This window comes from Camelus dromedarius, chromosome 16, assembly GCF_036321535.1.
Source record: "Camelus dromedarius isolate mCamDro1 chromosome 16, mCamDro1.pat, whole genome shotgun sequence".
NCBI classification, from domain to species: domain Eukaryota; kingdom Metazoa; phylum Chordata; class Mammalia; order Artiodactyla; family Camelidae; genus Camelus; species Camelus dromedarius.
Genome location: NC_087451.1, coordinates 54,283,642 through 54,311,536, shown reverse-complemented (window position 1 = coordinate 54,311,536; position 27,895 = coordinate 54,283,642). Strand labels below are relative to the sequence as shown.

General features: G+C 54.9%; 3 protein-coding genes across 4 annotated transcripts; 1 reads left to right on the top strand and 2 right to left on the bottom strand.

The window, feature by feature from the left end:
- The first annotated feature begins 140 nt into the window (after nt 1–140).
- Nucleotides 141–4,933, top strand: LRRC46 (leucine rich repeat containing 46). Its single transcript, XM_011000742.3, has 8 exons — nt 141–431; nt 532–637; nt 2,116–2,224; nt 3,068–3,114; nt 3,398–3,507; nt 3,652–3,721; nt 4,023–4,171; nt 4,445–4,933. The coding sequence occupies exons 1-8, from the start codon at nt 422–424 to the stop codon at nt 4,813–4,815; spliced, it is 972 nt and encodes a 323-aa protein (XP_010999044.1). The 5' UTR covers nt 141–421; the 3' UTR covers nt 4,816–4,933.
- Nucleotides 4,934–5,460: 527 nt separating this feature from the next.
- SCRN2 (secernin 2) lies at nt 5,461–9,135 on the bottom strand. Of its 2 annotated transcripts, none has more exons than XM_011000744.3 (8): nt 9,050–9,135; nt 8,484–8,657; nt 8,044–8,225; nt 7,252–7,451; nt 6,589–6,804; nt 6,303–6,468; nt 6,029–6,209; nt 5,461–5,768 (listed from the first exon to the last, which is right to left on the bottom strand). In XM_011000744.3, exons 2-8 carry the CDS (start codon nt 8,655–8,657, stop codon nt 5,610–5,612), a joined length of 1,278 nt encoding a protein of 425 aa, XP_010999046.1. In that variant the 5' UTR covers nt 9,050–9,135; the 3' UTR covers nt 5,461–5,609. The 2 variants fall into 2 exon arrangements, with proteins under 2 accessions (XP_010999046.1, XP_010999047.1); XM_011000745.3 differs by having other exon boundaries at nt 9,006–9,093.
- Nucleotides 9,136–14,969: 5,834 nt separating this feature from the next.
- Nucleotides 14,970–18,559, bottom strand: SP6 (Sp6 transcription factor). The gene is made up of 2 exons (XM_031468237.2): nt 18,425–18,559; nt 14,970–16,262 (listed from the first exon to the last, which is right to left on the bottom strand). Exon 2 carries the CDS (start codon nt 16,207–16,209, stop codon nt 15,079–15,081), a length of 1,131 nt encoding a protein of 376 aa, XP_031324097.1. The 5' UTR covers nt 16,210–16,262; nt 18,425–18,559; the 3' UTR covers nt 14,970–15,078.
- Nucleotides 18,560–27,895: the final 9,336 nt, after the last annotated feature.

The window sequence follows — 27,895 nt, the reverse complement described above, 5'->3', positions numbered from 1 at the left end:
GCCCTGGACCGGAAGCAGAGGGCGGGGCCGCTGGCTGGAGCAGTAATCCGCATGCGCCGAGTCCTGCATCAGTGAGCCCGCCCCCCATCCCCCGTGCCCTACTTGGCGTCCGGTCTCTTAGCAACGACGTTAGACTCTAACCGTTCTTCCCAACCGCAGGCACTACTGTCAACCTACAGTCTCCCTGGAGGCGGCCAGCAAATCCCCTCTACGCCCCTCAAACTCCAGACCCTCCATTTCAATTTACTTTCGTCTTCTACCCTACCCCCAACAATTGGCTCTGAACCAACCCATTTCCTTTGTCTTCCAATTTTCTGAGCTTCTCCTCATACCGGCCTGGGTTCCGCCATTCCCAGGAGCTGCCCAAGCTGCTCTGCTCCTGTTTGTTCCAATCCTGCCCCAGGCCAGCAGCTTTTAGATCATGCCTGGAGGTGAGCAGGAAAGTAGGATGGTGGGTGAAACAGCTGGATGACAGTAGAGTCTGTCCTTCAAGAATGAGGAAATGTAACAATTTGACTCATTTTTTCACAGCTGAGCTTGCCCAGAGTCCGGAGGAAGGCAGCAGGTGCATTACGGAAGCCCTTATCACTAAGAGGAACTTGGCCTTCCCTGAGGATGAGGGTCTGTCAGAGAAGATGTGAGTGCACAGGGGAGGAAAGGATGCTGGAAGAATGAAACACACAGGATGTCAGCAGTCCACTGAGCTGTACTCATTTGTCAAGTTATCTTTGTCCCTCTCTTTACTTACTCCACACATTCAGTCAGTAACAATATCCAATTGATTCTCCCTCCTTAAAAATCATTCTATTTCTTTTTCACCATGCCCACTCAGTTGTTTTATTTATTTTTTCTTTTTTTGGTGGGGGGAGGTAATTAGATTGACTTATTTATTCTTAGAGGGGGCACTGGGGATTGAACCCAGAATCTCATGCATACTAAGCATGCGCTCTACCACTTGAGCTATACCCTCCCCCAACCACTCAGTTGCTTTAAATAAGGGTCTTAAATGTCATCACCTCTCAACAGACTCCTTAGTCTCCCTGCCCTTGAAAGTGATCCTTTTAAATGACAAATCTGGCAGAACCTTCCTTGGCTCCCTAGTACCCCCAGCATAAAATCCAAACACCTTAGCATGAGTTGACCTCTGTTGCCTTTTTAGCTTTATTTCTTGCCACTCTCCGCAAGTGTGCAATTCCCCTAAGACCCCATGTTCTCACACCTTGGCACCTTACTACCCAGAGTGGTGCTGGCGGGAGTGGCAGGGGAGAAGGGGGCAGCAGCAGCATCAAGTAGAAGCTTGTTAGAAACGAAGAATCTCAGACCCACCTACTGAATCAATCTGCATTTTAACAAGAACCTCCCCCCCAATGTATTCATGGGCACATTAAAGTTCAAGAAGGGCTGGATTCATACATACTATGCCTTCTACTTGAAATGCCTTCTCCTCATCCTACCTCACCTTCCTGGCTAGTGCCTACACATGTCACCTCCTCCAGGAAGTACTCCCTGATTCCCCCTAGTCTGAACTCAGTGTACAGTCCATGTCTGCCCTTAGTCCCTTGCACTTGCCTCTGACACCCATTTGTCATAGATGGTTGGGCTTCTTCCCTAATAGTGATAGGCAAGGACTGTCGTTTTTCTCTAGTGAGCACTCAGTAAATGTTGTGAAATTAATGAATGGGTGAAGGAACAAGTGATTTCCCTTCCATGGACCACTGAGAAGGGAGGTGAGGAAGGATCTTCCTGCAGAGATTGTCTCCTCTCTGTCTCACTTGTTGCCTCCCTCACCCAAGCTGGCTTGAGGAAGTCTTCTCCTCCCTCTCTCTGATTCTCTCCAGGAACCATAAGCTGCCATCACCCAGTTTCCCAGTCCAAGGGCCCTTACTCCCTTCTCACTCTGATCCCTCCTGGGGCTACTGACAGAGACCCAGGTCTCCAAGTCAACCCAGTTTCACAACCTGGACCCAACCTCATGAGTTAAGCAGGTGTCCCTGACATCTGATCAGAGTCACTGAGCCATCCACCCCTCTTTAAGACACCATCCCCTCCATCTCCCTGCTAAGACACCACAGAAAGTGGCCCTCTGTCACACCACTCTGCTGACTGTTTGCCCAGGTTTCACACGCTTGCTGAACTGCAGACTGTCCGCCTGGATCGGGAGGGAATTACCACTATCAAGAACCTAGAGGGCCTCCAGAATCTTCACAGCCTCTATCTGCAAGCGGTAAATTCTTGCCTCCTGCCCTTCCTCCTCCCTGTGGAGGTGACTCTATCCCTTGTGGGCCAGGTCTGTCTATAATCTGAAAAGAGCCAACCAGGTCATCTTGCCCACTTCCTAGTGTTCAGGCAGGCAGACCTTCACTGTTTTCAGATGAATCAGGAATCCTTCTGAATTGAAAGACCAATCCTCCCAAAAGAGATCCTGACCATGTTCTTGAATCACTATTTTTTGTTGAACATGTCTCTTGTTCAAGAAGTCCTTCTTGTAGTCTACTCTAAATCTCTCATGCTACGTAGTTCAAAATCCATTTCCTGTTTTGAAGAAAAGGAAGAGGGAACCAAGAAGCTTCCTCTGCATCCATCAAAACCTTGAAGGCTGTTTGTCAGTGGGGGTGGGGGTGGGGGTGGGGGTGGGCAGGTGATCTCCAGCCTCCCCCAGGTTGAATATACCCAGATCCCTGAACCTTTCCCGACAGAAACTACAGATCAAAGTAGTGTATGTTCGCTGTTCCCTTCTTGTGTGCAATCCACCACCAAGGCCTTTTTGATTTCCCTGTGGCCCTTGGTTTCCTCTTCTGATTTCCGGGTCACTCTTTGGTTTTGGGGTGAGCAGGGCACACCTGAACCAAGTTTAGCCAGCCCCAGGTTTACACCCTTATCCACCCACCTGGAGAAAGCAAATCATCCCAAAGTAGTAACTACCAGTTCAAGGAGTGGGGTGATCATTCCCAAAGGGCCAGATCTCCAGCCTCAAGAGTAGACAGGGTCTTGGGGCTTTGTTCCTTTGAAGGGCCCCCCAACACAGCTGACCTCAGCTTGGTTTCCCCACCTCGGCTTCTTCCTGCAGAACAAGATCCAGCGAATTGAGAACCTGGCCTGCATCCCCTCCTTGCGGTAAGAGGTGCCAGGGCTCAGGCAGGGTGAGGGATGAGGAGAAGAGGGAGAATGAAGGGGAGGAAACCTGGTAATACCTGCAAAGAACTGGCTCAAGACCTCCCCACGCCCACTACCTATCAGCAGAGGACCCCCACAAACCTAGCCCATCACCCCAAAAAGCCTTGTGTCCCCACTCGTCATCCAGCTGCCTAGCCAGGGGACCTGGGCGCCTGGTGCTCTCCTCCCTTCCTCCAGCTATTCTGTGATTTGGCTGTCTCTGCACTCCTCCCTTCCCCTACAGCTTCCTGTCTCTGGCAGGAAACCAAATCAGGCAGGTGGAAAACCTCCGCGACCTCCCACACCTCCAGTCTCTGGACCTTTCGGAGAACCTGATAGAAGTACTGAAGCTGGGTAGGAAGCCTTTGCCCTGGTTCATGGAATAAGTCCCAGGCGGGGCCCTCCCGCCTCTCTGCCCCCCTCTCCCTGTGCTTGCACATGCTCCAGGGGGTCTGGGGGCTGTGCAGAGGGGCAGTGGTCTCCCTTTGCTATGGGCAGATGAATTCCCCGAGAGCCTTCTCATCCTCAACCTGACTGGAAACAGCTGCACCGCCCAGGATGGCTACAGGTGAGGAGGAATTGAAGGTGGGAAGAAAGGGCTGATTGGCTGAGCTCCCTCTCGGCCCACAAACCTCGGGGCTCCGTCCCTGGCATCTTCCCCTCCCTCACCCCAGCTCAAGTCGGACCCTTGTTTCCCTCCCACACCCATAATGCCACCTGGAGCCAGATCCGTGGCCTGACCACAGGCCCAGCTTCCAGCTCAAGAACGGCACCCCTCCTGGTGTGGTTGCTGTGGCTTGTGTCTGCGCTCCCAGGCTCCACACCCAGGGGTGCCCACCCAGGTAGCCTCTGCTCTTTCTGCCCTACAGGGAGCGGGTGGTAGAAGCCCTGCCCCTGCTCCTGTACCTGGATGGGCAGCCGGTGTTAGAGCGCTGGACCTCGGACGAGGAGGATAAAGCCTCAAGCGATGAGGACGAGGAGTTCCCGGAGCTGAGTGGCCCGTTCTGCTCAGAGCGAGGTGACCCTGCTTTCAAGGCTTGCAGCCTCCCCAGAGTTCACCCCTGCCCTGCGGGGTCTGGGAGGAGCTAAGATGGCAGTGGTGTCTGGGGAGGTGGTCCCAGGGCCAGGAGCAGTCTGGGCAGGCAGGCAACTCATCCTGGTCCCGCCTCACACTCCTCCCCCTTAGGGAGAGTTTGCTCAGGAGCTCAGCCAGGGACCTCCTCCTCAGCCCAGGGGTGTTCCCGATAAGCCTTGGGTTCCATCCACCACCCACCATCCCTGCCCCTCATAGGCTTCCTCCAGGAGCTGGAGCAGGATATGAGAAGGCACCGGGAGCGCAGGCAGCAGACAGCCCTGCTCGAGCATCTTCTGAGGGTGGAGACACAGCCCGCCCTCACCGACCTCCCCCCACTGCCAAGGGCACCCATGGCTGGGGACAGCAGTCCTTCAGTCACTCCCAAGCTAGGGAAGGACACATCCCCGGAGCCTGCCTCCTTGCCACAAGCCTCTTCTGCCACCAAGAAATCATGCCCTCTGGTTTCCAGGGGCCAGCAAAGCACTGTGCAGGCAGGGAAGGGGGCCAGAGCAGCCTCAGCCCCTAAAGCCCCTCTTGGGGGGGCCCCCAGCATGACTAAAACTGTAACCAAAAGAATCAAGAAATGAAGTGCAGCCCATTGCTATCAGCAAAGCCCAAGGAACACAGAGGAACAAGGGGTAGAATAGCCCCCCATCTTCAGAGCCCTCGCTTGTGGCAGGAGCCTGTCCCCAATAAAGTGTCTCCAGGCCCTGCAGAGGTCTTCCATGTCACTTGGGGGCATCTCAGGGGAAGCAGTCAGTAGAGGCACCAGGAAACAGTGGCAGGAATACAGAGACCGGTTCTAAAGAAAGACCAGGATCTTTCAAGAACTACCCAAGGGACTGGCACCCCGTCTCGGGCCCTACCGGGCTTCCCAGCTCCTGAGTGGGCAGGAGGCGGGCATCCCCTCATGGAGGACGCCACCTTGCGGTGGGCGCATCTCACCGCCACCCCTAGGGAGTGCCCTTCCTGGGTTCAAGCCAAGAACCAAAAACTCTTGGTTCTAATTCTCCCCATGTAGCAGCCACCTGCTGTGTGCCAGGCATGCTCTTGCACACACAACCTACGCCTGGGGGCCACCTCCCCTCACAGGCCCCTTCGCGACCTTCACCGACCACCTCCAAGTCAGAAGAACGTGTTGCCCAGCAAAGCACGCAGTGGCCCACAGCCAGCTCAGGGCTGCCCTTCGCCCTCTCTTGGCTCCCCCAACCCACTGGACCTGGACAATGAAGGAGGGAAAACATGTTTATTAGGGCAAAGGCCGACCTGGCCACTCAGAACAAGGCCGAGGGGATGAAGGGATTGCTCTGGCCCACTACCCCAGGGCCCTTGGGCCCACTCCAGCCCCCTGCACCCCACTCCAGGCCGGGAGGAGCCAGGCTCAGGCATAGGCCTGGTTCTCCTTCTCCACAAAGGCCCGGAAGAGGCCGCCCAGCTCCTGGTGGGGTGGGGCCCGCTCCCCGGCCAGCAGCCCCCGCACAGCCTCCAGGCCTTCCTGCTCCAGATCCCGCTGCTTCTGCCGGAGCTGCTGCCCCCGATCCTGCCCAGGAAAGATAGAGATGAGTGCCTGGGATGGGATTCCCTCCAGATTAAAGGGGGCACGGTTGCTGTCTCATAAGCAAGAGAAAGGACAGAGCGCCCGACATACTCCTGAACAGTTGGCTTTGAAGGGACAGACTTCTCTCCCCAGCTCTGGAGTCTCTTCTCTGCTTCTAGGTGCCCTCATATTTCCAGAGTCCCAGTTGTGGGTGGAGGGAGTGAGTCTACCCCCCAGGGTTGCCCCTATTCCCTGGGCGTTACCTGCTCACTCTCCATCAGACCCAGGGCCACCTGGTGTCCGCGGTAGAGGGGGTGCCGGCGATCCACCTGAGTCTGGAATCGGGGCAGGGTCCGAACAGGGTCCTGTGCTCCAAAAGTGGGGGACATAACCTGGGGGACCTGGGCCGCCCCTACGCCGAAGATGAAAGGTTTGAACACTGACCTAATGGGATCAGGGATGGAAGGATGAAGAGCTGTCACGCCCTTCCATCTCCCCCACCTGGTGCGCTCTCCCTAGCCTTCCCTGCTCTCTCACCGGGATGGGTCTGGGGTGGCAGTGAGGAAGTGGACACAAGGCTGGGTGGGATCCCGGGGCAGGATGGACACCATGCTGGCTGTGGTCCGGAAGCCTCCAGAGTCCATACAGATGCCACTTTCCTTGTTCCTGAGGACGCCCATCATCACCTCCGCCGTGATGCCCCCTGCCAAGAAGGACACCATGAGGGGCCCCCAGGGCAGAAGGGACCCCTGGCCTCAGGCTAGGCCCCCCTGAAGCTGTGGGAGCGGAGAGAGGCCGGCCCCCACCCCCTCCACTCACTGACCTTGCTGTCGCTGCAGCAGCTCCCACCCAGCCTGGAAGCGGGCCTTGGCAGCCTCCATGCGCACAGGCTGCTGGGTCAGGGAGAAGACCCGTGCAAAGTCAAAGTTGTCCTGTCCATCCCACCAGCCCTGGGCCCGGGCGTGGGGCCGGAGCTCAGGGTGCTCTGTCGAGATGTCTGTGCCAATGCTCAGCTGGTTGGAGATGTTGCGGGCCCCCTCTGTGGAGGAGATTGGGAGGTTGCGCATTTATCATTAGGCTCCTGCCCTGCGCTGGGCACTCAGCTAGGTGCTGAGAGCACTACGGTGAAGAGAACAGACAACCCTCGTGGAGGGGGAGACAGACAAACCAATCACAGAAATAACTGTGAGCTTGCAGCTGTGGTGGGTGCCACCCAGAAGAGGCACCTGCTTGCTTATAAGGGACGAACCTGACCACCAGGAAGTCCAGGAGGGCTTCCCAGAAGAAGCGGCAACCTGAAGCACAAGAGGACTCAACCAAGCGACAGGGGAGGATAAGTTCCCGCTCGGGCTTATTTCCCATCTCCCTGGATGCCCTCGACACCCAAGAGGTCTGCACCTGGATTGGGCCTTCCCTGCCCCCACCACCATTCCCCCCCAAAAGGGGAACACCTCTGGGAGGCAGGCCCCAGCGCCAGGGCCCTCACCCTGGATCCTCTGCGCAGCCCACAGCCTCCCCGCCGTCTCCAGCACCCACGCCTCAGTCCGGTCAGCCAGCAGGAAGGTGTTGTGGTAGCAGAATGGCGTGGGGTCCTCCCGGCAGCTGCCCCCCTGCCCGTAGCGCTCCAACAAGCCTGTGATCACGTGCAAGGCCTCCTGGGCTGAGCTGCCCCTTTCTAAAGCCAGCCTGGCACAAAAAGAGTCCAGGGGACAGAAGGGCAATGGGGTATCAGTGGCTGGTGGCAGAACCTCAGTGGACAGAAAAGGCCCATAGAGGTTTGGTGACAGGCTCAAGTCACAGAGAAAATCTGCCAACACTGGTTATATTAAGCACATGTAGGCCAGTGGTTTTCAAGCTATGCTCTGAGGGTTTCATGAAAAGGTTTGAAACGTGTTCTTGGAGACAGAAGTGCCCTGAGCCCTCCAACCTCTTCCGTCAGAGCCCTTCCCCTTTCCTTGGTTTTAGAAATCAAAATTCTACATGAGATTTCATTTGAAAAGAATTTTACTTATATTGAAAAAAAATTTTTTAAACCACTGCCTTATTTCTGGGCCAGCAGAGGCCCAGAGGTGGCCACATTCGGGAGCTCCTTCACAGACTGTGGAGAGCGGTAGAGGGAGGGGAGGGGCAGGAGCAGCCTCCCTGGAGATGATAACAAAGTGGGTGGGAAGAGGGAGGCCCTTATGAACCAGGCATGGAGGCAGGGAGGATGCCTGGGTCAGTACTCAGCCCCAGATTTCTGGTGCACTGAGGGGATGAGGGAGGACTGGGTCCGCACCTGAGTAGATCCATGCCCAGCAGGGCTTCCCCCTCCCCAACTGGCTCCTTGGTCCACACGGCCTCGTTGCCGATGCAGACACCATGTTCATTGGCACCCATCTCAGCCCCCCACAGCCAAGAAGGGCGGCTCAGGATCACAGCATGGGTCTTTGACACCTGTTCCACCTCAATGTAGGTGCACTGAAGATAAGGAAGGAGAAACAGAGAGTTCACTCAGAAAGGGGGAGTTACTTACAAAATGGTGGTGTGGTGCCAATCACCTTACACAGCCCTTTGAGGAAGGTCTTTATTGTTCCCATTTTACAGATGAGGAAACTGAGGTCGAGTGAGGCTAAATAATAGATGGCAGCTTCCCAGGTGTGGGGAGCACAGGAAGAAGGTCTTAGAAGAATGCCCACTTCAGCCATACCTCCCAGCACCCTATAAGGCCTAACCCACCTGGAGCCAGCTCCCAGGGGCATGAGTTCCTGCTGGTACAAACAACACCTCCTGCACCTCATCCCGGGGCCGGTCGGAGTTCTTGGCAAAGATCACGGCTGGAATGGCCGAGGCTGGGGGCACTGAGACAAAACAGTCGCAGGAACATGGGGTTCCAGGGCTCCACGATGCCATCTGGGGAGAAATGGGGACGAGTATGTCCATCTCATGCCACTTCTCCACCATCCTGGCCAGGGCACAGCCCTAGGGAGCCCCTTTCCCAACACGTGCAGATACTCAGGGAAAACACTGCCGTTGAGTTTTGGACTCTAAGCACCGCAAGCATGCCGGATGCGCGGCGAGCGCAACGGAGACACCCCCTCTCCCTCCAAACTCTAGGCTAGGAAGTCAGCAGGCAGGCGCCGACCGCATGCTCCGAGGACCCTATCCTTCGTCTCCCTCGCTACCTCACCCCTCTCCAAGAGTCCCACGCCCCTCTTCCATCCATGCTTTCTCGCTTCCGCAGTACTGTATGCCCCTCACCCTCTCTCCCTCCAAGGGCCCCTCTTAATCCCGAGCGCCACTACCTCGGCTTCGGGTCAGGTCCGTCCCAAGGGGCGGAGGCTCCTAGGTGACCTGGAAGGCTTTGGCCCCGGGGGGCGGAGCCGGAACTGAGCTTCTGAAGTTCCTCCACTTTCCACCAGGGCGCGCGCCAGCACCACTTCTTGGAGCGGAGCGACCTTCCAAGTCCTGCTGGCTGCCTGCCTTGCCCGGGCGCCGCTTTCAGGCCGGATAAAGTCTGTGGCGAATCCGCGGGGCTTCTCCAATGGAGTCACTGTCAGGAGCCCACGTGAAAAGGGAGGAAAGAAAAACCTGGGTTGATTTTTTATGACCTGGGACTGCTGGAGCATCTGGAGGTTAAGGAAGAACCTCAGCTACTTGTGTCCTGGTTTGAATAACAAATGCTCAATTCCAGGCTGGTGCCCCTCCCCCACGACCCCTCCCCTACTCCATCTCCCACCTCCCACTCCCCAACCCCTCAGAAATAAGATCTATAAGAATGTTCACAGGCCAGGAGGTATAGGGATAATTAAAGTTAATGCATTTTTTTAAGGCACGTAAGCACAAAATCCACCTGAACCCCAAAAACCCAATTCCGCCCCACAGTGCTCAAGCTCATTGGAATTTAGCTTTGAAAGGAAATTTGGAAATTTCTAGTTCAAAGATTTGCCACCTGTATGTATAGTGAAACTGAAACAGCAAAGGAGAAGTCTTGGCCAAGGGGGCACAGATCGGTGTGGAGGTGGGCTCCGATCCCAAATGTTCTGCTTTCCGGGTCATTTTCCTCTATGAAGAAGATCCCCATAACCAGCATTTAAGCAAATGCATATCACACTCTTGCTCTAGGGAGCCCTCCACGAATGGGGGGAGGGGAGACCCAGCAGAATATTTCTCCCACATCCACCATGCCAACCAGTCAAGGCTGTTGCTCAGAGCCCTGGACACAGCATCCCAGCATGTGGTCATCCCTGGAAAGGGAATGAAAGCAGAGGCCGAGGCTTCCCCAGGGGGCAGGCTGCAGGCAAGAGAGCTGGGTGATGGCCAGGGGTAACCTGCCAGATAAGGCTGTTGGAGCATCTGAAATCTGAGATATTTTCTGATTGCCTCTACATAAACAAGGCTGATTCCCAAGACTATGCTGTCTGCAGGGAGATGGGCTTCACTTTCAGAAAGGGGACAGCCACTTGCAGAGAAGATTGACCTGGAAGCTGGGCTGGAGGCAGAGAAGACCACTACCTGGAACTCTGCAGACTAACATTTCCTGCTGCCCCTACTGTGGCTCTGCTGGTCTCTTCCAGGTCACTGTACCTGCGAGGGCCTCAGTTTTCCCAATAGCAAAAGAAGGCATTGGACTAGATCAGTGGTTCTCAAGTTGAGTGAGAAGGGATTATTTTCAGCCACACAACTCACAACTCCCACTGCACAACATGTACTTGAATACTTTTCTTCTCAAAGTGTTCGAAGGTTACCAGCATCAGCATTATCTGGAAGGTTGTTCAAAATGCAGAATCTTGGGCCCCACCTCAAACCTTCTGAATTGGAATCTGCATGTTAACAAGACTGCCAGGTGCAGTCTGAGAAGTGCTGCTCTACTGCAGCACCCCCAAGGGATATAATTTGGTGGGATTTGGGGGAGTGAATCTGGGCATCTGGAAAAACTCCATTGGTGATTCTAATGTGCCCTCTACCAGGGTGGGAACAGCTGGACTATTTGATTCCTGAGATTCTTTTCAAACCTACACTGCTAAGATACTGAGCAGTCAGATTCACTATGATTAATGGGAAGTGAAGGCTGCTTCTGGTGTGATGTCAAGGGTGGGAGGTGAGGTTGCCATTGGACGTCATTCCAGAAACAAACATCAAGGCTGTGTGCTGACAAACGTGAGGACCTGAAGCGGCGGGCAGGAAAGCTGGCTCACCCGCTGCACTCCCCCGGCTGCCTGCTGCGGGCCAGGGACAGGCAGGAGAGACGTGGGTCGGCGCAGCACAGCCCGAGGCTGCAGTTCCCAGGCTGCCTGCTCCTCTGTCACTTTCCCATTCCTGACTTCACTCATCTACCCTAGAGGGATTCTACTCCCGCTTCCCAGGAGAGGAGATGGTGCCTCAGAGAAGTCGCCCAGAGGGTCAGCCCAGATGCTCTGATTTCCCGAACTCCTTCTCAGCCCCTCCAGGTTCGTCCTCCCAGGGGCGCCAGAACTGAGGGGTCAGAGGTGGCCTTGGGCTCCATGGGGGTGGGGGGGATGGGGCAGGGCCAGCCAGGCAGCATTTGCTGTCAGGGCCAGCAACTGAGCGTCAGAGCCCCACCAAAGGCCCCCGCTAAGAATGCAGGTCAGCGGGAGGAGCTGCAAGGGGAGGAGGGGTGGCCCCAGCCCTGCCCAGACAGGCCCAGCCGGCCCCACAGCTGCCCTCCTGCCCCTGGGGGCAGCAGTGGGGGAAGAGGAGGAGAGGGCTCACCAGACTCCTGGGGTCTAAGTCTCCCAGAACCAGGAAGATAAAAGAGGAGCCAAAGAGTGGGGTGGGCACGAGGTCATGGGAACATGCCTGTCCCTCCTCCACCCAGGTGTCTAAGTCCAACAGCAGATGGAAACAACTATTTGGCCCCCCTAAACAGTCTACTCTCCTCTGGAACCCCTAAATGATTCTGATGCCCCCATCCCAAAGTGGCCTTAAACTTTGTGACCCCAGTCTCTCCCAAACAAGTGATGGGATGGGCCAACCTGGGTATCAGATTTTACTCTGAACAATTGGGTTAGGGTTAGAGCCGGGGGAATACGAATTCCATTAGGGGAGATGATCATTTTGGCCAAGATGCAGGATGGGAAAGTGGAAAAACATAACTTACTCTGCACCCTAGGAGCCAAAAACTGATCCTTTGTCAATCTTCCTAATTTGAGGGTCAGGAGCCATGAGGTTTTTACTCATTTGACATGCATTAGGCACCAACTGCGTGTGCACCAGGCATGGAACAGCCTGGGCACGTGTGTACAGACAGGTATTTGTGCATATCGGAGGGCGCCCAGTGAGGTACTTCTGTGCACACCGCGGTTGTGTAACTGTGGCCAATCTCTAGCTGGGAGTTGCAGTAGGAACCTTTCCCTCATACTTTCCAGCTGGACCAGAGCCCATCAGATAGCCTGGCTGCCTTTCATCACCTCGTCCCTGATAGGGATCATCCTGGGTGAAGAAATCACTGTCAGTCACCCCCACCTCACTCACAGCCAGAAGGACTGATTGACACACACACCCCCATGGGCGCAGGGTGAAGGGGCCAAGAGGCTAGCCATCTCTAGGAAGACAGGGAACCAGCATTTGGCAGGGGAGGTGAAAGAGGGGGCTTGCGATGTAGAAGAGGAAGGAAATATCTAGAACCTTCTTGTCTTCAAGAAGAAAGACCCGGGAGGGACAGCAGCCCAGCTATCAACCCCGAGGGAGCTCCACCCTCCTTCTGCACCAGCCACCTCCAGGCAGGATCAGACCCTTCCATCAGCTCAGCTCTGCCCCAAACAAAGGGAGGAGGCTGCCCAGGGCTGTAGGATCAAAGAGAAGTGTCCACCCCACCCTGCAGCCAGCCTGGTCCTCGCTGCTGAGGGACCCTGAGTCAAAGAGGAAATCCGAGCTAAAAGACAAATGAAGCAGTGATGTGGTTGATGACTTTATTATAGCATAAAAAACACAGGCTGTTTCTTCCTTCTCCTTCCCCGCCCCCACCCCGGCCCCCTCCCCAAAGTGGGTTCACAGCAGTTAAAGAAAAAAAAAAATCCTACATTTCTCCTCTAGGGGGCTGCCTAGAAGGGGCAGACAGCCAAGCAACTTAGGTCTATAAAAGAGGGGAGCAGAAGAAAACCTAACCAAAGCCCTCACCTACACACCTTAGAGCTCAGGGCCTCCAAGCGGGGAACATCTATGTCCCCCCCTCCACCAACACCCATTCGGGAGTTCCCTGAGAATGGTCACTGGGAAAGGCTGTCCTGGTGGCACAGGGAGGGGGTGGCTGGTTTCGATGGGTGGAGGGAAAAGGCATCCCACACCCACAGCGCCCTCCCTCTCTCCCCCTCCGCCACCTGGCCAGGCAACCTGCAGGCACTACAGCTCTCTTCTGCCCCCAACCCTTTCATCAATGAAAGGGACCTCAGGTCGGTGTAGCAGGAGGTAGGGAAAAGAGGGAGCATAAAGAAAGCACATCACTTCTTAAACTACCCCCGGCCCATGAGTCCCTCAGGAAGAGCCACCCTATCCCTCTTAAGAAGGGCTCCCTTCTACACAAACATGTTCCCACCCAGATCCCAGCCCCACTTCCCAATAACATCTGGTCCTTGGACTAGGCTCCAGCATCCCCAAGTTAGGAAGAGATGCTAGGCTCCAGGACTTTGGCCGGGGCGAACAAGATCGGGTCTCCCTGGCTGGAGACCTCAGGCTCAGTAGAGAGAAACACACATACACACACACACACAGAAACACACATAGGTACACACAACATGCAAACACATGTCCTAATATTAAATAAAATACCCTTTGCTTATAACTTAAAAATCAATACACAACTAATCCTCAATAGGGCTCCGGGTGGAGAAAGGGGCAGGGGAAGGGAAGGTCGAGGGGAATCTTAAGGCTTCTACTTGGAGCCTGGGAAAGCCTACCAGCTCCAGGGTCCTGTGGCCCGCCAGACCCTTTCCCCATCAACTTTTTTCCTTTAGCCTGTATCAGCCTCTGCTGGGCTTCCCTCTTCCCCACTCCATGATCACCATCAGGATGTATTTCTAGCATCTAAAGAAAGGAACAGGGGCAGCTTCCTGGACATCCCTTCAGAAGACAGACCCCTTCCAGTGGGAGAACAACTTCTTCATATGGAAGGGGAGCTTCCCCCAAGAGATGAGATCGGGAGGAGCCTCCTAACACACTCTACAGGAGGGGCAAGGCTGTAGCCAGCGGGAAAGGGGAGGGTGGGGCTAAAGAGTGGGGCTTAGCAGATGGCCAGGTAGGGACAGAGTCCTCAACTCTAAGCGAGAACCTGGAGGTCCCTCTGCTGTGACACCTCCGCCTACTCCCACCTACCTCCACCCAACCGAGGTAACCCTCTTCCTTCCATCCCTAAGAGGAAGGCAAATGCTAGGAGACCTACAGCAAGAAACTACATCAATTCTGGAGCAGGGGCTCCTGGCTGCCTTGAAGGCCTACATTGGGTGACAGATGGCGAGTGGATTTCTGAACTTTGTTTTCATAAAGACCAAGAGTTAAGGACTGAATCAAAGGTAGAGATGGAAGGGCTTAGTTCCAGTCCCTAACCAAATCCTCTTCTCTCATTCTAGAAGAGACTTCCTTGCTCAACCCCCACATCTGGCTCTTTCTTCCACCCAACAGTTCTGACTGGAAGTTGTCGCCAGTTCTGGCCCTCTTCCCCCTCTTCCTTCATGGCTCCATCAGACTGGGTCTGCAAGGCTTAATAAGGAGACACATCAAAGGCATTATTTCTGCATCAACCCTCCCAGCCAGATACAAACTCTTCCCTTAGGGGGACCCCCAGCCTCTGCTACCCCATCTCAGCTCTCCCTCCAAAAACCCTGGGGTGTAGAAGCACTCTAAGGGGGATGAAAGGGACCCGGGCCGCAGGGCGGAGGCCCTTTTATGTCCCGGTTCTCAGGCACTAAGGACTTGTCCAGACAGCTGCCCCCAGCGCCTAGGGCGGCCCCACTCCTCTCTGCTCCGGGGACGTCCTGTCTCCTCCAGCCGGTCCTCTCCGCCCTCCAGCCGCAGTAGGGGGACTCCACCCCACCCCACCCCCCAGCCCAGGGGCGAGAGTGAAATAGCGAGGAAAGGGAGAACTGATGGGCATGCGCAGCTCCTCCCGGCCCAGCCAAACAGTCAAAGGCGTCCGTCCTGTCCAGCCCCAGAGACTAAGAAACCCCTAGCACCCGGGTCCCTGACCCCGCACCACTTTTCCTCCCTCTCAATAAATAACCACCTTCCTCTTACTCAAACCGCCCCCCAAGGGCATCAGGCCAGAGGGCTGTCTTCTGATGGCCCCAGGAAGACCAGCGGGGAGGCGGGACTGAGGAGCTCAGTTGGAGGGAGCCCCGCTGCCCTCTGTCTCGCGCTTGCTTTTGCCCCCGGGGGGCTCCGCTCCGCCGGCCTTGCCCTCGCCCACCGCTGCTGCCCCGGCAGCCTCCTCTTTGGCGCCTTCGTGGGTTTTCATGTGTTTGGCCAGGTGGTCGCTGCGCATGAAGACCCGGCTGCAGACGGCGCAGGGGAACTTCTTGGTGCCGGTGTGGGTCTGGAGGTGGCGCTGCAGCTCGTCGGAGCGCGTGAAGCGCTTGCCGCAGAAGAGCCAGTTGCACACGAAGGGACGGTCGCCGCTGTGCCAGCGCAGGTGAGCCTTCAGGTGCGACGTCTTGGCGTAGGCTTTCCCGCAGCCCGGGATATGGCAATTGTGCAAATGCTTCTTCTTGCCCCCATCTGGCCCGCACGGAGCCCCCAGTCGCTCCGCCTCCAAGCAATTGGGGCAGCGGCACACGGTCTGGCCTGAGCTGCGGGGCACTGACCTCCGGGAGCCTTTGGGCCGGGCCGCCCCATCCAGACTGGAATCTAGCCCCTGGGATTCCGTAGCGGCCGCTTCCAAAGCCTTCGCCCCGTCGGGAGGCGCCAGCAGGTGCTGCCCTCCGGCGGCTGGGAGGAGGTGGTGAGGGTGCGGGTGGGGCGGCGGGGCACAAAGCTGGTGGTCTCCGACGTAGCCCCCCAAGCCAGCCTGAAGCGCCCCGGGGTGGCCAGGTGATGTGAGCGCGCCCTGAGTGTGGGGGAGGTCCATCCAGCTGGTACCCGGATGAAGGTCCCACCACGAGCCATCCTCGGTGCCTGAGTGTGTCGGCCGGAACCAAGATTCGTAGTGGTGTGACATGTCCGGCTGCAGGAGCTTGGAAAATGGTCCCGGAGCCAAGGGACTGTCGTTTTCCAGGTCCTCGCAGGTTACCCGAGAGGAGGCCCCCGACAGCTCATAGCCCTGTGAGAAGTCCACCTCGGGGCCCAGCGGGAGGCTCTGCAGCTCTCCAGGCTGCAGCGGGGAGGGGTAGTCCCCGGCCTCCGGGCTCGTGTGGCCCTGGTATGTTTGGAGAGGCTGCAGGTCGAGGCGCGGTGGGGAGGCAGCAGGAGCTTCCGTGTGCTGGCTGCCCAGAGAGCCGCAGACAGCGGTTAGCATTGCCGGGATCCGAGGTGGGAGACAGGGAAGGTCAAGGACACCTCAGGTGGGACCTAAACGGGGCAAAGAAGAGGTGAAGTGTGGAAAGTAACCGGCTTAATTTCTGGCTTAGCCCAGGTCACCCTCCCCACAGAGTGCTCCTTTCCCACCCCCAGGTAAAAAGAGGAAGGCACCTCTAGGTGGGGACTAAAGATCAGTTAAGAGAATTTGGAAGTGCTAGGAAGGGTTGAAGGTGTGAGGCTCTCCACCATGCAGAGGATAATGGGAGTCTACCTTCCCCTAGGTGATCCCTCCTATAAGACCCACCTCATCCTAGGTATTGGGTTAGTCCCAGGCTGGTAGATCGGATACACCTACAGTACAGTGTTAGAACCATCCCCACCCTAGCTGCCCAGGCCGGCACAGGGGTGGTGGCATTTCCCCCACCCCCATAGACTAGCTGCCAGCCCAAATGGGATTCCTAGACCCATCTCAGCTTCCCCAGTTTAACTTAGAACACAGTTGGGGAGAGGGAGATTGTCTGTTTCTGAAATCTGAAGCTTGAAGTGACCCAACTTCCTGAAGCCCAAAGGAGGTTCAGAGATTTTGGAGAAAGCCTTCCTTTCATCCCTGAGACATGTTCAGTGAAGAGCATTTCACTGCTTTACACCACTCCCCCCAGCGACCTGCCTGGCCGGATTGCCTCGGCCCCAGCAAACCCACTCCCATGCCTGGCCCCCACCCCTTTTCCTCTAGTGGGGACTTCACCTCCCTGGGGTGCAGCTGCAGTGCCAGTTTCCAGAGGAATTCTCCCCACCAGAGAAAGCTAAGCTCCCTTCCCTATCCTGACCCACACTCAGCCAGCTCCCTGGCTGCTAGCCCTGCCCTCTTCCAATCTAGAGATGCTGATGTGAAGCTAGGTGGGCTCTGTTCCTCCAGAGAAAGAGGTCAGCCAGAGAAGAGCTTACCAGCAGCTGAGGAAAATAAAATTGCCACCCCCTGAAAGGATGCAGGGACTGAGTGGGGGAAGTGGAGGGCAATAGGAAAAGCCAGAATCACACAGAACTTAAGAAGAACTACTCAAAGAGAGCATATAGTAGCGATCCATGCATTCTCAGCATGGATCATTTTTAGGAGCTCCCCAGATGATTCTAACATGCAGCCGTGTCCTCTTATTTTAAAAGAAGAGGAAACTGAGGCTGAATTTGAAGAAGTCACTTGAAAAAAATACGTTAATTTATTCATTCTATCAACAAATGTGTACTGTATGTACCTCTGTGAACCAGGTCTCTCCACTCCTAGTCTGTTACTCTTTCCCTAAACCAATGGGAACCTAAAGGCACCCTCCACCCCTCCATGCACCCCTTTCTGGACCACATATCAGTCACTTGAAGCTCCCCCTCATCTCACTGCCTATCCCTAAGCCCTGGGAGTCCTGCCTTGGTGCCTGGGCCTTCTCTGATGGTGGGGGTGGGGTGGGGTGGTACAGTGGTTTAGGGCAGGGACTTTTCCTTCCCAAAGCTGGATTCAGATGACCCTACCACGTTCTGCTTCTGGGACCAGAGAGGTAGCCCCTGTGGTCTGGGAGAGAGAGGGAGAAGGCGACTGGGGCGCCTACTCAGGCTCCTGCTTCCTCACCACAAGAAAGGAACAGGGTGAAGTAGCAGGAATGGAGCCTCAGGCCCAGGCGGGGCAGCCCAGAAGGGGCTGGGCAGGAGCAGTGAGGCCTGGGACACTACTAGATTTCGGCGCCTGGGAACAACCCCAGGGGTTAGAGGGTGGGAGGCTAACAACCCAGGTTCCAGAGTGGTCTCACCTGACACAGGGCCAGGGGGCGCAGTCCTGGGATGCACTAGCCTGCTACTGAGATCTTGGGACGGGAAACAGTAGGGCGCGTACCCCGACTTGCCGCTCCCCAACGCGGTAAGGCGAGTAGAGACACCTTTCTTCCCCCTTCCGCCGGCTGCCTCTCCTATCACCAGCGCTCAGGTGGTCAGGACTTCCGTACTCCCGGTCCTCAAGGTTCTAGTCCTCCAGTTGTCCCAGTCGCTCCAGTTTCCCCAGTTTCCAACCTCGCCCATCCGCCCCATTTTCACTCCGCCGGGGCTCTAAGCCCCTCGGATTCTTTAGGACCACCTCCCCCAAGGCCAGAGGAGGCCATGGCGCGTTCCGGGCGCATCTTTCGGAGCCGATCGCTGATGCGCGCGCCCCTCGCCCCTACGACCCGGGCTCCTACCTCGAGGCTGCGCTCGGGCTTCGGGCACCGCGGACTGGCGCGCTACCGACCCACACTCTTGGGCCCCGCGCGGTGGCCGGCTCTCCAGCGGTGAGCGGCTGAAGCCGAGGACCAGCGGGGGCCGCGACCAGACCCGGCGGCGGGCGGCGGAGGAGGGGCGGAGAGAGGCCGCAGGAGGGTGGAGGGTGGAGAGTGGAGGGCGGGCGGGAGCCGGTGAGCAAGCGAGCGAGGCCAGCTCCGCCCGTGACTCACCGCGCTCTCTGCCTTCATCCTCGGCGCTGCGCTCCTTTTTCCCCGAATTCGCTGCCCCGCCCACCTCACCTGCGGCCGCCTTTAACCCTTGCGGGCTCGGCCGGACCGGAGGCCCAGCGGGGCCGGGCCTGCGGGGATTGGGGAGGGATAGCTAACTAGGTCGCACCCCGCCCCCTCCCTCGCTCCTCCCTGGCCCCTCCACTGCCGGGGCGAGGGGCCTGGGCGGAGTGTTTCCCAGGGCCTGCGGCCCCCCCCTGGGGTGGAAAACTGCCCACGAGCTGGCTGGCTCTGGCGGGGACGCTGGACTCAGGCCCTGAGGGAATGGAGGAGGGGGCGGGTTCTGGGGGGTGATAACGAGTCACCCTAGGGCGCAATTTGCCTCGAAGGCTCTCCACCCACCCTCCCTGGCCGGGCAGCAATGCCCCGGAACTGACAGAAAAGATGGATTGAGCCCCAAGTGTGGGTCCGGTCCACCCCAAGGCTTGGGCAGAAGTGTTCCTCAAACGCTGCTCCCCCTCCGCATTCCCCCCCCCCCGCCGATTCTTACCACCACCACCAGCTTCCCGAGTCCTTTGCTCTCTCTTGCCTTCCTGCTCTCCTTCTCCGGCCACTCATCTTTTTTGGGGGTAAACTTCTCCCTTCTCCCCACTCCACTGGCCCATCTCTGCCTCCCCCCTCAGTTCTCATTCTCCATCTACCCTTGCGGAGCAACCCCGGCGCCTCCCAGGTCCGCCTCTCAAAAATGCCTGCGCCCTCTGGGACGCAGAGGTGCTCAGCCAGCTCCCCGGCTCACCCGACCCTGAATGTTAGGGCAGGTACCCGGATAGCACTGGGAAAGGTCACTTCTGCAAAGATTTGAGGACCCCATTGCCACCAGTCCTTCCTGATTCTCACCTGAATGAGTAAACCCAAGGTTAATAAATTTGGGGAAGGGTCTTGGATTCCTTTGAGAAAAATAAATGCACACGCACAGTGCAACCCTCTGCAGAATTTCAGGGCGTTCGCGGCGCCCACCTAAAAACATCTCTCAAGATCCGAGTTGGCTGAGATACCCAGCGCGGGTCTCTCCTCCTCCCCGCCGGGCTGGCCTGTGCTCCCGGATACGAAGCTCCTTTCCCTGTTGGGTGCCTCTTGTACCCGCCGCTTTGACCTCTAGACGTGACCCTTTTCTTGAGTGGTGAATTCTGATCAACTTCCCAATTTTTTTCGTTGCGCCTGTTGACTTTCCCTATGCGCTCTGCCGTCTGCTTTTTATATTTCGTTTTTGTCTTTACAGCTGTATTTCGTACAACCAGAGCGGAATTTAGGCTGATTCAATTTGGGCTGTACAGCCGCGATTCCACCACCCTTGGTTTACCTCTCCCGAATTCGAAGTGCTGCTAAATTAAGTCCACAAGCCAGTTGAAGATCGATCATTTTGCCCCTAAACATACACATTCTCATATCCAGAAACAATGTGTGAGTCATCTGTGCAAATCCCTCTTTTGTAAGACTCAGTTTCCTCGTATGGGCAACCTGGGTACAAATTGGGAGGGTTTCCTGGGGCTTAAAGGAATTGATGTTTCTAAAACATCTAGCTCAGTGGGGCCCCTAGTAAGCTCATAGCAAATCAAAGTTATAGTTGGTAGTGTTATAATTATTAAATAAGTTGGTTCCCAGAAAATGTTTGTTGGAATAAGGTATATGCACAAAGATCTTTGGACTAGAAGTTGACAGACCTAAATTCTAGCTCCAGCCCTGCACTTGCTAAGCTCATCTGGCAGGTCAGGTTGCTGTGAGCCTCAGTTTCCTCCTGGGTGAAATACGGTAAGAACAGCCGCCCTGCAGGGTAAAGGGCGGGCACTTAGGAAGCCGCGAGTCTCCTCCCAGATGTCAGAGATCGTACTTTCTGATCAGTCGGATTTCCTTCCCAACTCTTGGGCCCCTGAGATGTAGATTCTTAGGAACGGTTCTGGGTTTTTGTGGCCATGGCTAAACTGACAATCCTCTTTTCCACATGGTTTTATCTCCATGCACTCAGCCTACAAATCTTGACTTAGCTGGGTTTGCACCTCAGTTCACAGCGACCTCCAGGACAGAGTTAGAGGCTCACGGTTATCACAGAACCTGCAACTTGGATTCCTGGGTTAAGTCTGATTTGACCCCTAGGCATTCTCTGCCTCCTCCTCCTCCCTGCAGCCTGCTGGCCTCTGGCTGTTTCCGAAGTGGCTGCTCTTAAGGTGCTAACACCTGCACAGGGATCTGACTCTGGGTGGGAAACGGAATTCCCCCCTTCCATTTATTTATAGGCACCCAATTGTCTTGTCTCCCTAGCTCCTTCCATCTTTCCCTGGAAAGCAACAGGGAAAGGGATCCAGCCCCTGAACGGTAGACATCCCACCCTACTTTCATCCCAGGCCCCCTTTAACCCCACTTCGTCCTAACGCACAGCCACCTGGGTTTCCCAGAAGCAGAGACCCTCCATCTGCCTGGGACTCACCAGCATGAAATTCAGCAGTAATGCAGTTGTCTCAGAAAATTCAGCAGTTCTGATTTTCTGCCCTGCCTAGGTTTGCTGATTCAGGGCACTTTCTTTCTTCCAGATCCCTCTCTTTTTTTGTTCCTTTGACTCCAGCTCTTTCAATTTCCCACTTACTGGATATTTCCTTACTGAATGGTGCCCATGGTCTTATGCTGACATAACTGCCAAGATCACCACTGCCCACTGCCATGTTCTTATCTCACCTCAAAGTTGAACCATGCAGTCCACTGAGATCTGCCCAGGACTTGGGTCATTTCCTTTCCCTCATTCCCCTCAATAGACAGATTTTGCTACAAGTGTCCATCTCCCATTTTGCCACCCCTCTCCTTCTTGTGCCTCATTTATAGTCAACAATTCACTGTGTACCTGGAGCAGAATTGTGCATCTCCATCATAAACAGGACTTATTTATTGGACACATACTATGTTCCAGGTGCTTCACACAGATATCTCTAACTCTCAGGAGCATACAGCCATGTAGTTATTATTATCTGCCCATCACCACCATTGTACAGATGAGGAAGCCAGGGATGAAAGAAGTTAAATGACCTGCCCAAGATTGCAGAACTATTAAGAGACAGAGAAGTAAACTGAGTCCGAAGCACATGATCTGCCTGCTGTTCCATCCAGCCTCGCTATGGCAGCATTGATAGCCCTGGCGGTCTGGCTCCCCAGATCCTGAAGGAGGAGAGGATGAGAGGATGACATTCTTAAACTTTCCCCCAGATCAAAGCCATCATGATCCTGAGTGTAATAGGACAAACTGGTCCCATCTTGGATTGGATTGCTGTGGTCCCTTTCAAACCTCAACTGTCCCTCTGTGGAGATGGCACTATGAATATAGCAAAGCTAGTATGCCCATAAATACTGTCTAGTGCAAGCCCTTGTTTTGCTAGTAGGGAAGTTAACCCCAGAACAGGGAGGCGAGTAGCTCAGTCACATCACGAGTTAGAAGCAGAGCAGGGACCAGAAGCCCAGTCTCCTGTGTTCCTCATTGCTCACACTTCTCTACCCCCAACTCTACCTCCAGGTTGCGCTCAGCCAGCTGCAAGTTGGTGATCACAGAAACCAATGCATTCCTCATGTCCCCTCCTCTCCCCTACACTCCCCCAGGCTCCTGGGAGACTGGAGAAGGTCCAGAGCTTGAGCCAAATGGTTTTCTTTCATTCATCCTTTATTCACTGAACAGTCACTAACTGAGAGTCTAACCAGAGCCAAGCACTATTTGGGGCACTAATTCTATTATAAACACAAATGTCCTGAGAATCCACATCCACTTTCAGTCTGAAAGATGAGCCCAGCTGAGGATAGCATATCTGTATGTTGGTGTGTGTGTCTGTGTGTGTGTACCTACAAATGTGTGCATGTGCATCATGCCTGTGTGTACCTTTGGGGCTTGAATGTGAGGTATCTGTCCTCTCTTCCCCATCATAAAGGGTGTTCCTCACAAGACATTCAGTGGTTTCTCCCTTACAACTTCTGCAGGTGTTCCATCATGTGTAAACTTCCATGTAGTGAGTGTGTGCCCTGTATGTCTGTTATATTAGCCCATCTTTTTTCTCAGAACAGAATGAAGTCCCCAGTTATCTATTAACTGGTGAATCCCCACTCCACTTCCCTCTCAGATCTCAGCCCCAGTTCAAAGATCTCCAAGGAATTCTCTTTTGTCCTCCATGCAGACTCCTTCAAGATCTCCCTCCTATATTCTCCTCCCCAAGTCAGAGAGAATCAAGACTTCCAACCCCTTCTCAATGTCCCCCAATTTAGAGTGGAGACCTGATCACCTTGTCCCCTGAACTGGACGGGGAACAGCCCCTCTTACCAGTCCATGGAGCCCAGAGCTGGCAGCGGCAGTGAGGGGCAAGTGGGGGTGATGGACGAACCAGGCTTTATAAAGGAGGCAACAGTCAGAGCCAGAGGGGGAGGTGAGAGACTCGGGCAGGGATGCTGCCAAGTCCTCACGGCCTCGGAAGCTTTTAGGATAATCCAGGAAACAGTGGCCCCCGGCTCTCTTGGGGGAGTGGTAGGGGTGAGATCTGAGTCTCTGAGGTCTGCCAGGAAAGGAGGATTTCAGCTGGAAGAAGCAGCTGAGGGTGCGGTAAGCAGGACATCCTTCCCTCCCCAGAGGTTGGACAGGCAGAGGAAGAGGGACAAAGTAGTTCTTGCAGGATGGAGGAAATGAGAATATCGCCAGGGAAGAGAGCTGGGATGGCTGGAACTCTCCAAATTCTACCCCTCTCCATGGACTTGGTGGGAAAGAAGGAGACACCACTTTTAAGACCACACACACACACACACACACACCCCTTCATGTGGTCCGTCCCTGCAGAGCTCCCCAGCAGTGCTGCTGGTTATTCTGGCAGCTGCTAGTCTCTCCTGCCTCTACTGGAGCCTCGTTCCTCCTCCCTTTTCTTTGTCCCTTTTTCAGTTACTTCCCAATGCGGAACCACCAGGTGGATCCAGTATAATCCACCTTTTGGATCTGGGATCAAGGAAGATCCTCTCCCTGACTTAGGACAGAGTGAGGCAGATTGGGATGGACAAGAGGTCACCTAGGACCAGAGGCAGAGCCCAGCCAAGAACTTTTATAGACAGTTCAGGAATCCCAGAACTTCAGGAGAGTGAAGGGGAAAGGAGTAGCTCAACAGGTAGAGCGCAAGCTCAATACCCCAGAGGCCCAGCGTTCAATCCCCGGTACCTCCTCCAAGCCGAAATCAATGAAGAAATCTAGTTACGCCCCACTCAAGAAACAAATAATACCAAATAATACCAGCAGGGTGAAGAGGCTAGGAACATGGCCTGGAAAGGGAGAAAGGGCCTGGAGGTGAATTTAGTTGGGTCCCCACGGCCCCCAACTATATACATGAACTTAATTTTAGGGTGGTTGTGAGTTTAGGTGTGTTGGCTAACAGGAGCATGTCCTGGGGCAGAGAGGGACAGAAGACCAGGAAGAAGAAAGGAGATGAAACAGAATAAGACCCATTTCCCAGATCTCTCTGAAGTGAGGCATTCTGACCCACATGGGAGAGTGGCTTGGAGACCTCACGTGATTGCATCCCATTCTCAGCCACAGCCCAATGCCCTTGGTATTGGGAACAGGAACTGCTGTGTGTCCCTCTCCACACACACAGAACCCAGTAGCCCAGGGCCTGCATGCCGCCTCCCCCACCAAGTCTCCCACAGGGTGAGTCAGGGAGTCTAAACCCTGAACTCTTGTCTGGCTCCTCACCCTAAACCCCCAGAAATCTCTAGACTGGGGATTCCCAGTCCCTTCATTAGCTTTTCAGTAATTATCCTGTAAAAGCCCCAACAGGTCCTTCCTCTACCCATTTCAGAGATGAGAACGTTGAGGCCCTTAAGAGAGTGGAAAAAAATCTCAGCAGAAAGCCACCCATCAGGCAGGAGAGAGTAGAGAAATGGGGGGCTTAGGAGGCAGAGCTGCACCCTTCCCTTTAATCCCAGGTGAAATTAAGAGGACAGGGCTCAGGCACAGCTCCCTGGGGGAGCCCAGGCGTCAGGACTGAGGCAGGCTCCAGGGAGGGGCTTCCCAGTCCCTCCCCACCTTCCAGCCCAGAAAATCAGAATGGTGGGGGGAAACAAGCCCAGGAGACCACACAGGTGGAGTAAATAATGTTAATACGGGAGCATTATCACTAGGGCATTTCCTCATGGATAAATGTCTCAAATACCAAAGGATGCCTCCAAATTATAGTTAATTACAGAGTTGATTTGCATAAATTATAAGGTGAGCATACAAATTCTTTCAATCGGTTCCATATGCTTAGGTAGCAGGTCCAGTCCAAAATGGGAGAATCTTGGGGTGGGGGGATTTAGGGGGAGGAAAAAGATGAAGCCCTTGGCCCTGACTGCTGGCCTGCACCCCTCCCCAGCTCTCTGATGAGTAAAGGGTATATGGAGACCCTGACTCATTTGCGGGAAAAGGTTTTACCGGGACTTTGGTTCACCTGGACCCTATCTGGCAGGAGACCCCCTTTCCTCTTCTATTCCTACCTCGGAACAGCGTGCTTTCCCACCACCAATGACGAGGTAGGAAAGCTGGGGGTGGGCATAATGGGGCCTCAACCTACATGTGGGGGGGTGGGACTCTGGAGCCCAGGCTCTGGCATTCGGAAGAAAAGGGGGGTGTTGGATGAATTGGAAGATCCAGCCGGGTTCATTGTAGATTCAAACCCCTCTTACTTGCTCTTGGCTCCCCCCCCCACCCCGCAGTCACCACCACCCCCCCCCCCCGCCCCGCCCCAGTTCCAGCTCTCTCCCAGAGCCAACCCTCGGATCCCAAGTTTGATGTTGCCGCAGCCTGCACCTTCCAGGTGGCTCCTCAGAGGCTCAGACTCCCAGACTTTTGTCTCCAGTGCCTGGGCCCATTTCCTCTGCCCTCGCCTCCCAGTCCCCACCTCCTCCCTCACCCACCTCTAGCTGCTAAGACTCTACTTCCTTCCCCAGCTCTCTAATTTGTCCTTCCCTCCCTCCTGGCCCCCATCCTCACCCAGAGGCCTGTCTCCCACTTTTCTCTCCACCTCTTTCCTCCCTCCCTCCCCAGCCTCCCTCCCCCAGAGATCCTGGGTCTCCCCTACACTTAGCTGTCAGCTTTGCTCCCCCATCAAGAGCTTTCTGCTGCACAAGCTGCTGACCCTCATGACCTTAGATTTTCCTATCTCCTACCATCCCCCAAATCTTTTACTGTGTGCCCTGCCAGTCTCTAATTTTTTCCCATATACCTGCTCCAAAGGCAGGAGCTACTAGATTACCTTGTGTGTGGGAGGAGGAGGATGCTGGGCTGAGGTCCCCAGATGTGTGTGGGTGAGAGTTTACCTTTGTTTTCAAGTCCAAAAATGAGAGAGAGTGAGAGAAAGAGAGAGTGGAGAAAGGAATGGAGAAATAGCCTGAAATGGTTTCTAGTATTTAGTAAGTGCTGCTTAAATATTTGTTGAATGAATGAATGAATGAGTTGGAAATGGGCACTCATCTGTGAAAGTTCTAGAGAAGTGCTAACTTGGTGATGGGAATTACTTCTCATCTGGACTATTTTGTAGGTCTCCTATGAGTTTTCTGCCACTTCTGGGCCCACCCACCTAAGCTGTTTTGCAGACCAGTAACAGATTAATCATCCGAAAAAGCCATTCCATCCTGGCATTCTTCACCTCAAATACACCCAGTGGCTCCCCTGGGCTAACTGTGACATTTAAGACCTTCCTACTTGGCCTCCATCATCTTCGCAGCCTTCACTTCCATTGGTCCTTGTACAAACCTTCCAGCCCAGCCCACTGGATTTAATGTTCACTGAAGATGTCTAGACTTCCTACTTCTGCTCCAACTATTTCCATCCTGTCAGCTCATCTCTGCCTTCAAGAAAGCTGATTATTCTCCAAGCTCCAGGCTCAAACGCTGTTTTCTCTATGAAGTCATTTTTTTTTTATCAGCGTGGCACTGGCTTGCTCCTTTGAATGTGCCTAGCATTGATTGCTGCCTGCTCTGTTGCCATGGAGTTGTCCTCTTATCCAACTCCCTGCTGGTCGGCAGGCTCCTAGAGGACAGGAAGCATGTCCTTTTCATGCCACACAGTCCTCAGCCCAGCACCTTTCTTTGAGAAGGGAAGTGGACAAGCCACAGCTGAGTAAACTGGAAAAATGCTTCCCTGGACTCAGAGCTTCCAGAAGCTCCTCAGCTGGGGAGGGTAGCAGTGAAGGCAGAAGACTGGATCAGGAGGGAAGACACAACAGAAGGCTTGACACCCAAAAATGCATGAAGAAAGTGAGCCCAGCTTCCCCACCAGCTGTCCTATGGCTCCTCCACCCCAGTTGTGTGATGGAGGCGGAAGGACCCAGCAAGACATCTGGGACACGAAGCGGTGGGGAGAGAGCTAGGGAGAGGGAAGCGCTCTGCCCTGTCAGCCTGCTGGGAACAGAGTTGGAGGTTTGGGACAAAAGGAGCAAGGGCACTGAGTGGGAGCTGGAGGAGAGGGCTGGCTGGACAGCAGCCATGGAGAAAAGCAGAGGCAGAAAAAGCAGCATCCCCCTTGTTCCTCTGTGGGCAGTTTGAATTCTTCTTACCCGGTTGACAGAATCTTGATCATGTCATGCCTCAGCTCAGAAACGTTCAATAGTTCTCCATTACCTACAGGAGAAAGTCCATACCATTTGGCCTGGATTTTAAGCCCCATTTCCCCATCTGGTCTCAGGCTACCTTCCCAATCTCACTGCTGTCCCTTCCCAGGCTCCAGTCACAAAGGGCTTCTCCTCCATCCTTATTGTCTCTACATTTTTATGCCCCATACTCTTCCTTGTCTAAAATGCTCTCCCCCATTTCTCTGCCTGTGAGCTCCTATTGATCCTTTGAAGCCCAACTCATATGTCCCCCTTATCTATGAAGCCTTCTTCAGTTCTCTAAGTTACCCTTTTCTGTGCTCCCAGAGTCCCAAAAGACAGAGGGCTTAAAACTGCCCGACGGGTGATATGATTAGTTGTTTGTGTGTCAGATCATGAGCTCCTGGAGAGACTGGAGTTTTCTCTGTTCATCTTTTTATTCCCCCTCCAAGCATCTCGTGCAATGACTAGTGCTGAGTGTGTAATAAATATGGGTTGCACTGAATTGAATTGCGCCCTTTGCAGAGGAGAAGAGGCTGTCAGGCCAGGGGTGGGTGGGTTCTCTATAAAATCCCTTTGTCACAGCCACCCAGAG